Here is a 10,968-nt window from a genome sequence, read left to right as displayed (position 1 = left end):
CTGTACTGTTCTGTGATTCAAGATGTCTTCTTGTCCCTTGCAACCAGTGTTGCTAAGGATGTGAGAGGCTGGATGACACAGTTTTCTCACTGCAATTTATGACATGTTGCAAGCAACCAATAGCAAACGAGGCTTATTTTTATGGGCTATTTTGTTTGAGATAATACACTAATGCCCCCCCTCCCCTCCCAAGTGACAGACAGATGCCTCCTCTAATATCATGAGGCAGGCACCACCCACTGTTATATAAATGACTTGACACCAGGGGCACCCAGGGCCTGATGACAGGTCCCAAGTGGCAAGTGGACAAGGCCCTGAAAAATATGAGGAAATTTAATCTCCAACACAGTTGTTCAGTGCCTGAATAGGGAGGATCTAGCAACAACTCTTTGACAGCAATTGTCTCTTTAAGGGGAAAGTATGTCAATCCTGGTCATCCGCCAATGGCACTAGAAGGTGAATTCAGAGCAAACCTAGTAAAGAGAGTCTTCTTGATTCTCTCTCCCTCATTTTGGGAAAATCCTTGGTCTCTGCTTGGTGCTTCCCTGTTGACTGACAAATGAATCCAAGCTAAGACCAAGTCCTGTTCATTTATCACTCCTGCTCTAGCTGCTCTTGCATTGGCTCCCAGTCCATCAAAGCATCCATTTTTAAAGTTCTGATCCCAGTGTTCAAATCCCTCCATAGTCTCACCCTTCCCTACCCGTGACTCCCTCCAGTCCGACAACCCTTTTGTACATCTCTCACTCCCTTCATCTCATCATTGGTGCTGTCTCTTGAGCTGTCAAGGTCTCAAGCTCTGGAATTCTCTCCCCAAACCTCTCTGCCTCTCTACACCTTTAAGGTGCTCCTTAGAGCTTTACCTCTTTAACTATGCTGTCTGTCACCTGTCCTAAAAAGAAGCCAAAATTCCTGGGGGTGGGTTGTGTGCAACTCGGATTGTCTGTCGGTTGGCAGGAATTTAGGATGAAACTCCATTCCAAAAGCTCCCACCCAATTTGCAATCTAATAGTTGACCCAGATTGCTGTAGTTGCATCGTGGCATTAATGTAAGATTCTTATTCACATATACTGTAGAGTAAAGGGTTAATGGTTATGATAATGAGACAATGAGGTTGATGGTGATGTTAGCATGACATCAAGAGTCAGATGACCAAGAGGCAGAGCAGTCTGTGTCCAGAAAACCATGTACACATCGTGAGGTCTTTGTGAATAGTTAATCTATTTAGTTTTTCTTGAAACTATTTATGTTGACCCTCTTAAGTCTCATAGAATAAGCAAAACCTCATCAAGACATGATAGCACACCAACCATGGTGATAGATCAAAACGTATGCAATTACATAGAAATTACAAAATAGGAAATGGATTGATTGAGTTAACCAGGCCCAGTTGATGTTAAAAACAAAAAAACTACTGCGGATGCTGGAAATCCAAAACAAAAACAGAATTACCTGGAAAAACTCAGCAGGTCTGGCAGCATCGGTGGAGAAGAAAAGAGTCGACGTTTCGAGTAGTTCTGTTGAAGGGTCGTGAGGACTCGAAACGTCGACTCTTTTCTTCTCCACCGATGCTGCCAGACCTGCTGAGTTTTTCCAGTCGATGTTAACCCTTCCTAAATTCAATAATCCTAATCCAGTGTGCCCACTCAGTGTCCATTTCTTTTCCTTCAAGCACCTATCCGATATATGCTTAGATGCTGACATGGTCACTGCCTCAATAACTTTCTACTAATGAATTCTACACTCCCATAACCCTTCATCTCAAAGAAAAAACTGTTCCTGCTGTCTATCCAAAATCTCTTTCATTAAATCTTGTATCCATGCCCCCTTGTTTTAAACCCCACAAATACTGGTAGGAGTTGCTGTCTCATCCCTTCATCATTTCAAATCACCTCACTAATCTCCCCAGTTCCAAGGGAAACAGCCTACACTTCCCCAGGTATCCTGGTTAACTCTGCAGTAATTAGGCAGGATTACTTCTTTATTTTCTGTCAGTCAGATGGTGGATAATATTGCGCAGAAATAGGTAAAGCATGCAATCGATTTTATTTATATTCAACGTATAGGAGTAATGTTTCAGAATACATTATACTAAACGATCAGTATCTTAAAAAGACAAGCATCTGAAGTGTGTTAGTATTTTTAAAATATTGCTCATTCTCTATAGCAAAGGTCCAGTTGTCAGAATAACTGGATGCAAACAGATTTTAAGTTGCACAAAACCCAAAGGATAAAATTCCGGAGTTTCTTCAAGGATCATAGCCTCTGCTAAACGTCTCACTATAACCCACTTTTCCATACGTGACCCATGCGCACATAGCTTTAAGGAGAAGATATGAATGTGTATTTATATAGCATCTCATTATATTTCTCAAAAGCCTGAGTGGGCTTCTGTTACAATGATTTATTTGGAAGGAGCCGCTATTGCGAAGCATGCAACTGCAACAGACATTTTATGCAACAGATTCTACCCGCAGCAAAGTAAATAAATAACCAATTGTAACTTATTAAATGCGCCAACTAATTTGCGGACAGCAAGATCGCACAGACAGTGATATGATAATGACCAGATGATCTGATTTGAAGATGATAGTCGAAGGATAAATAGTGATCAGGACACTGGATATAACTCCCCATTTCTTTGAAATAGTGCCATGGAGTCTTTAACACCCACCTAAGAGGGCAGGCAGGGCCTTGTTTTAAGGTCTCATCCAAAAGAGGCACCTCTGACAATGGAGCACTCCCTCAGCACTCCTTTGGAAGTATCGGCTTATATTTTGTGCTGATGACGCCAGGACAACTTCCTGTTCCTCTTTGTCATGAAGCTATTAATATATATAATAGTATTGCAAAATATTTTTCTTTTAAAATAGAGGTTTAGTCTGTGGGTGAGTTTTAATTGAATTAAAGCCAGCTAGTCTGGGTGCTTTGATGTGTACTAGTTTTGAGATGTAAGAGAGGTAGAGCGCATTTGCATTTTTTTGAATAGAGCATTCAAGAAGGTAAGTGAAATCTGGCACCCAGCGAGCAGAGACCAAGCAATATGTTTATATTACTAATAAAATTGGTACTATGAAAGGGGTTTTATTGTTAGAACAGGTGGAGCTCAAAGAGGCTGGTGATACAATGAAAATTTACATTCAATGAGATGTGCTGGATATAACTTCAGCAGTTTTGTGTGTGGAGCGCAGAGACAATGTAAGATCGAAGTGTCTGTAAGCCTACAACTGTTCCCACAGGAACCAAAGCGAGAGGAACCTCATTTTGAATAATTAAGGTGAAAATGCTTTGCCTGATGTCTGGTTAAGTCTACGGGTTGCTGTTGCCTTAATGGAGGTTGGTTTAGGAATTTGTTAAAAGTTATGATAGTACTAATTTGTAGTCATGTGTATATATTTAACTTGTGTAAATTAATAAATGTCTCATGTATTTTGATATAAAACCTCTTGAGAACTGGTGGTCTGATTCCCGAATTTAGAGTTGCATCTCAAACATAACCACTTAAAAATATAGGTTATGACAGTTGTTTAAAGTTTCCCTCCGGGATTTTTAAATAACTCAGCCTTTACGAGAGGCTGTCTCATAACATTCTTACAATAAGCTCTTGAGCAATTGCCTGAACCACCAGAAATAATTCTCACTTTAACAATTGGTCAAAAGGATAGTATCTCTGACAATGTAGCAGTGGTAGGGAGATGTAGGGATGTGCAGATATTTGAAGGCAAGGAAGCCAAGGTTAGTCAACACAAAAACTATAATAATGGGCTGCTAATGCTCATCAGGGGAGAGGTTTATCTGGTTTCATTGATGAGTATATGCTTTTCATTTCCATAAAAAGGAATTTTCAAATAGTTTAATATAAATTCTTACTGCTAATCTCTAGGAAGCCTAACAGATATTTTTGTTAATAAAACTTGAAACCAGCAAATCCTTGGAGGTTTAATTTTAAACCTGGTTTAATCTGTAAACCCACAATAAAAGGAGTTTTTGGCCTTTCCACCTCTGATCACGCCATCGGGCCACATTTTGAGCCGCTGATTGACCAAAGGACTAAGTACGGATTCCTGGTGAGTTAAAAGGTATGTGTGACGAGTATTTTCATTGATTTAGTTGTTATCATACAATCAAATTCCAAGAAAAAAGCTACAGTCTTGAACACTCCTCAGACTCATCTCCTAGTTTCGTCTGAATAGATTTCTAATGGTAAAGATGTCAAGCAGGCCACTAACTCAATGGGAAGCTTCACCTGTAAACTGCCTCCTATAGACAATATCAAACTGTATTGGTGGTTTATTCAGCAGGGAGCTGAATCTAGACGGAAATGCAATGCAGTTGATATTTATTGCTGTCTAAATATAGGCTTGTTGGTATCCCATCTTTGGCCTCCATCATTACTGACTGGTTATACTGCTTTCGACACTGCTCCTCTATAGGATAATAGGTTTTTGAGTTTCTTCCATTTTCTTGTACAGGAAATGGTATGTTGTCCTCTGCATTGTCTTTAGGGTGAACTGAATAGAAACAAATGAATGTTACAATTAGGCTCATTGTCTGTAATTGCAAAAAGAGTGTTTTTAACATTTAGATTACAGAGCTGTAAAATACAGTTAAAGCCTCAGTAGATCATTATTACATTCCTCCCTTATATAAACATCATCGTGAATGAACAGGGGTGCAATGCATTGAAAGAAAAGGAAGCCTTGCATTTATGTAGCATCTTTCACACAGGCAGCAAAGCACTTTTAAATTGTAATTACTGTTGTAATGTCAGAAATGCGGCAGCCAATTTGTGCACAGCAAGCTCCCACAAACAACATTGTGATCATGACCAGGTAATTTCTAATCTGTTTTGATTGGGAAATAAACATTGGCTCAGACACTGGTGATCTTCTTTGAAGTAGAGCTATGGAGTGTACATATTCAAGTGAGAGGAAAGACGAGGCCTTGGTTTAACATTTCGTTCAAACGATGGCACCTCTGACCTTGAAGCACTCTTTCAGTACTGTTCACTTGAGTGTCAGTGTAGACTTTTGTGATCCAGTCTCCGGATGGGACTTAAACCAAAAGCTTTAGATTCAGAGCCAAGGCCTGCTACTCCCTGAGCCTCAACCGACAACAAGGGGCAGCAGGACACAGATTATTTATGTCTTAGCAAGCCTTCTCCTCTGTCACCTACTGAGCTACAGCTGACAGGATTAGAAAGAACATGGGAAAAAAAACATTACACTCACCAACAGCTGACACAGTCTCAATGTCCAGGATTTCAGGTTTGTATTCCAATGTAGGAGCTTCAGTCTTTTTGATGCTTATCAGTGGCACCATTACTGCGCTAGGTTTCGATTCAAGGATGATGCCGTCCGCACACAGCTCCCCAATCTCTGGCACAGTTGCTGCATTGATTTCTGGTTCATTATCACCACCTTTATAAAGATCACTTTTGATGCCACAGATGCAAATAAACTGCATTAAAAAAAGAACATGAAGTTCATTCTACAGATAAGCATTTAATTAAGCGTATTTCATGAAAAAGTCGCTTGCCTTTTTAACTCTTTGCCCTTTTTGAGAAGGTCCAAATATAATATTGCTTCAGCGTTCTGGGCCTGCCAGTTATATTGTTGTTTGAAGATTTTTTAAAATTCTTTCGTGTGATGTGAGCGTCACTGGCTAGGCCAGCATTTATTGCCCACCCCTAATTGCCCTTGAGAAGGTGGTGTTGAGCTGCCTTCTTGAACCGCTGCAGTCCCTGTGGTGTAGGTACACCCACAGTGCTGTTAGGGAGGGAGTTCCAGGATTTTCACCCAGTGACAATGAAGGAACGGTGATATACTTCCAAGTCAGGATGGTGAGTGACTTGGAGGGGAAGTCTAAGGATGAGTTTTCACCAACATTATAAGACCATCTCAAAAATGGTAGTCTCCCCCAGTTCTGGGTTTCATGGCTGCAGTATAACTTCAATCAGAAGGTAGTCAGCTCTGTACTAACTTCATCACTGCCATTCCAGCACCAGTGAACGACACTTTCTACCTGTGTTTAAACATACATATGCAGATGATACATTGCCCAAGGCGAGAATGTGCAGAGGCCGCAGTATAACTTGGAGTTTTACAATGCTCTAAACTTGATACTAATTCCAAGCAAGTAACCTCACAGCCCATGACCCTATCAGCCTGTGGCAATAAATCTCCTCACACCTAAGGTTATTTTTGTAATATTAATCCTAAAGCTGAAAATAGACAAAGATAATTAAGCTTTACAAAAGTAGCCACGGTGGCCTGGGAAAATGTTTTTAAGTGCTAATGTCAGAAGCAAGAAGTGCCTTATATGGGTATTCCTGTGCGTGTCCTGATGAGTGCATGATGAAAATCTTCGACATCTCTCTTTGTTCAGCAACACTCAAACGCCTGCTTGTTCCAAGCTGGCATATTAGTAGATGCAGAAAAATAGGTGCCACTTGAAATAACGTTTAGTCCTTTTGCATATAAAAAATGCCTGAGGCCAGTTTGAAACTCCATCTGCAATCTCGTGGGGAGCTGAGATAGCCTCTCCACCTGCATTTGAAAACCACAGGTCAACCTGCAGCCTCAATGGCTTGACCAATCATAGGCAACAGCCAGTAAAGGGGCCATTTGATGTGAATTTAAAACTGTTAGAAAAATTCAACTGGGCTTTTACATCACTGGCTTGCTAATCTTTGCACAATGGGACACAAGGATTGACTCTCGGTTTGAAGTTCCCACTGATTAAATTTTCGGCAATTGGACCAGACTAAAATTTGAGAAAAACTTCTGATTGGTCTGGCAGTTCAATATTCCGGGGTATAGAATCTTCAGGAGAGATAATGTGGGGGGTGGGGAGGGGGTGGGGGGTGTAAAAGAGGAAGTGGTGTTGCGATATTGATCAAGGAGTCAATTACTGCAGTAAGGAGGGGTGATATCTTAGAAGGTTCCTCAAATGAGGCTATATGGGTAGTACTTAAAAACAAAAGGGGGGCAATCACATTGCTGGGAGTGTACTATAGACCCCCAGTCAGGGAGAGATAGAAGGACAGAAGGCAAATATCAGAGAAGTGTAAAAATAATAGGGTAATAATAATAGGGGATTTCTACCCCCCCAATGCTAACTGGGATAGACAAAGTGTGAAAGGCTTTGAGGGGGTGGAATTTTTAAAATGTATCCAGGAGAACTTTTTAAGGCAGCACATAGAAAGTCCTACAAGACAGGGGGCGATGCTGGACCTAATTTTAGGGAACGAAGCCAGGCAAGTGTCAGTGGGGGAGCAATTTTGGTGATAGTGACCATAACTCAGTAAAATTTAAGGTAGTCATGGAAAAGGACAAAGATGGACGAAGTAAAGGTTCTGAACTGGGGGAAGGCCGATTTTAATATGATAAGACAAATTCTGGCCAAAGTGGACTGGGAGCAGCTACTTGTAGGAAAGCCTACATCAGGGTAGCGGGAATCACTCAAAAAGGAAATAGGGAGAGCGCAGGGCCAACATGTTCCTGTAAAGGTGAAGGGTGGGACCAACAAGCCCAGAGAACCCTCAATGTCAAGGGATGCACAGGATTGGATAAGGAAAAAAAGGGAAACAGCAGAAGCCCTAGAGGAGTATAGAAAGTGCAGGGGGTTACTTAAAAAAGGAATTAGCAGAGTGAAGAGGGGGCATGAAAAAACACTGGTGGGTGAAATAAAGGAAAATCCAAAGGCATTTTATAAATATATTAGGGGCAAGAGGATAACCAGGGAAAGAGTAGGGCCCATTAGGGACCAAAGTGGCAATCTGTGGGTGGAGCTGGAAGACGTAGATGAGGTTTTAAATGAGTGTTTTGCATTTGTATTCACCATAGAAAAGGACAATGTAGGTGTAGAAATCAGGGAGGGGAACTGTGATATACTTGAACAAATTAGCATTGAAAGGGAGGAGGTATTAGCAATTTTAGCGGGCTTAAAAGTGGATAGATCTCTAGGCCCAGATGCGATGATCCCAGGCTGCTGTAGGAGGCAAGGGAAGAGATTGCAGGGGCTATGGCATTAATTTTCCAATCCTCTCTGGCCACAGGAGGGTGCCAGAGGACTGGAGGACAGAGAATGTGGTACCGTTATTCAAGAAGGGTCATACGGATAAACCAGGTAGCTATAGGCCAGTGAGTCTACATGGATTTCAGTAAGGCTTTTGACAAGGCCTCACTTGGGAGAATGGTCAAGAATGTACGAGTTCATGGGATCCAAGGCAATTTGGCAAATTGAATCCAAAATTGACTTAGTGGCAGGAGGCAGAGGATGATGGTTGAAGGTTGTTTTTGTGACTGGAAGCCCGTGTCCAATGGCATACCACAGGGTTCGGTGCTGGGACCCTCGCTGTTTGTAGTGTACATTAATGGTTTAGACATGAATGTAGGAGATATGATCAATAAGTTCACAGATGACACGAAAATTGGTGGTGTGGTAAATACTGAGAAGGAAAGCCTTAGACTACAGGATGATATAGGCGGGCTGGTCAGATGGGCAGAACAATGGCAAATGGAATTTAATCCTGAAAAATGTGAGGTGATGCATTTTGGGAGGAACTAACAAGGCAAGGAAATACACGATGAATGGTAGGACCCTAGGAGGTACAGAGGATCAGAGGGACCTTGGTGTGCATGTCCATAGATCCTTGAAGGCAGCAGGACAGGTAGGTAAGGTGGTTAAGAAGGCAAATGGGATACTTGCCTTTATTAGTCGAGGCATTGAATAAAAGAACAGGGAGGTTATGATGGAGCTATATAAAACGTTAGTTAGGCCACAGCTGGAGTACTGTGTGCAGCTCTGGCCGCCACACTATAGGGAAGATGTGATTGCACTGGAGAGGTTGCAGAGGAGATTCACCAGGATGTTGCCTGGACTGGAGTGTTTCAGCTATGAAGAGAGACTAGATCGGTGGGGGTTGTTTTCCTCAGAGCAGAGAAGGCTGGGGGGGGACCTAATTGAGGTGTACAAAATTATGAGGGGCGTAGATAGGAGGTTTAGAGGGGATTTGAGGAAAAATCCTTTCACCCATAGGGTGGGGGGTATCTATAATTCACTGCCTGAAAGGATGGTAGAGGCCGGAACCTTCACAACATTTAAGAAGTATTTAGATGAGCACTTGAAATGCCACAACATACAGGGCTACGGGCCAAGTGCTGGAAAATGGGATTAGAGTAGATAGGGGCTTGATGACCGGCGCAGACACGATGGGCCGAATGGCCTCTTTTCATGCTGTAAAACTCTATGACTATGACTCTATGACTATGGTCCCTTACAGAGACTGGGGCAGGCCACTAACAAAAAGGCAAGTTTGTTAAAACGGTTTACCTGAATGTGGAGCCTGGGAGAGCAGGAGGTGTTTCTCCTGGCTCCACATTCAAACCGTGTAGGTGGGGCTGGAGCGCGTGTTTGTGGAAGTCCAGCAGGAGATGCAACCCAATACCATGATGGCGGAATATCTGGACAAATAAGTTCAAGCATTTTTGTTTTTGTTCTGTATCAGGCTTTCCCCAATGAAGACATTTTTTTAAAATTAAAAGTGTTTTTGAATTTGTAACTCTTTCGAGTTATCAGCAGTCACAGATTGTAACTCTTTCGAGTACATTCACAGTTCTTGGTTTCCGGGAGTGGGACATGAACCCACAACCTTCTGATTCAAAGGCGAGGGTGCTATGAACTGAGCCACAGTGCCCCTATTCACCTTTGATCAATGAACAATCAAGAAATGAAACAGCAATTCAGAGAACAAGTCAACTTAGATTCATTTGTGTAACACATTTACCTTCAGTTTCACCAGCATTCCAATTCCTAAAAGGGATACAGACAGAGAAATAACAGAGTCAGGTTAAAGAGGCAGCGATGACCTTGCAATTTGTATTTAACAAACTGTCGTGTTGCAATGTTTGCAAACATTCCAAGTTTATATTTTTTTTACATCAGACTTCACATTCAAAAGGACGTGCACCAATCTGCTGCACTAAATTCACCAATTTACAAACATGTAGCCAACTGTGAGTAAAAAGGGCCATTTGGTGTTAATTGAAAACTGTTAGAAAAATTCAACTGAGCTTTTATATCACTGGCTTGCTAATCTTTGCAGTGTCCGCAATGGGACACAAGACTCCCAGTATGAAGATCCCACTGATTAAATTTTTGGCAATTGGACCGGACTAAAATTTGAGAAAAGCTTCTGATTGGTCAAAAAGCATTTGGTCTGTCTTTACTGTTACTTCACTATCCTTTCCCCCTCATCCCTAACTGATATCACTCCCACCCCTCTCCCCACTGTTGCTTCTATTTGCCTCCTGTCTCGATTTCTCCTGTCTTGTCTGAATATGTCACCCTATGATTCTGATGTACTTGTGACAAAGCAGTTTTAAGGCTCCTTCAAATAAAAAAATAGAGAAAAGAATGATTCACTTTGAAGCTAAGTTTAATCAAGTACATTTACTCACAACATTCAGTTCAAGAACTTAATTCTAGTGCATATGAATTATTAATTTCAGAATCCATGATTTAGCAAAATTATGATTTTATGTGGAGTTTTTTAATTCATTTGTGGGATGTCAGCATTGCTGGCTGGGCCAGCATTTATTGCCCATCTCTAATTGCCCTTGAGAAAGCGTTGGTGAGCCGCCTTCTTGAACCGCTGCTGTCCATGTGGCTTTGGTACATCCAGAGTGCTGTCAGGGAGGGAGTTCCAAGATTTAGGAAAGACAGTATAGTTCCTAGTCGGGATGGTGTGTCTGACTTGGTGGGGAACTTGCAGATGGTGGTGTTTCCATGCACCTGCTGCCTTTGTTTTTCGAGGTGGTAGAGGTCGCGAGTTTGGAAGGCGCTGTTAAAAGAGCCTTGGTGAGTTGCTATAGTGATTTGTGTAGATGGTACACACTGTGTGTTGGTGGTGGAGGGAGTGAATGTTTAAGGTGGTGGGTGGGGTGCTGATTTAAGTGGGCTGC

The 10,968-nt window shown here is 41.8% G+C and overlaps 1 protein-coding gene across 1 annotated transcript in view; it reads right to left on the bottom strand.

Moving 5' to 3' along the window:
• Positions 1–2,028: 2,028 nt before the first annotated feature.
• LOC144690363 (uncharacterized) overlaps positions 2,029–10,968 on the bottom strand; it is a 66,168-nt gene continuing 57,228 nt past the window's right edge. The window contains exons 11-13 of the mRNA XM_078557788.1: positions 9,792–9,817; positions 5,233–5,461; positions 2,029–4,512 (exon numbers count right to left, since the gene is read on the bottom strand). Of these exons, the coding sequence (XP_078413914.1) occupies positions 4,313–4,512; positions 5,233–5,461; positions 9,792–9,817 (455 nt within the window). The 3' untranslated portion in view covers positions 2,029–4,312. The remainder of the gene's footprint in view (positions 4,513–5,232; positions 5,462–9,791; positions 9,818–10,968) is intronic.

The sequence above is a fragment of the Cetorhinus maximus genome, chromosome 15, assembly GCF_964194155.1.
Source record: "Cetorhinus maximus chromosome 15, sCetMax3.hap1.1, whole genome shotgun sequence".
Classification (NCBI taxonomy): Eukaryota; Metazoa; Chordata; class Chondrichthyes; order Lamniformes; family Cetorhinidae; genus Cetorhinus; species Cetorhinus maximus.
The sequence above is the reverse complement of the archived record's forward strand: the minus strand, read 5'-3'. Positions and strand labels throughout refer to the sequence as shown.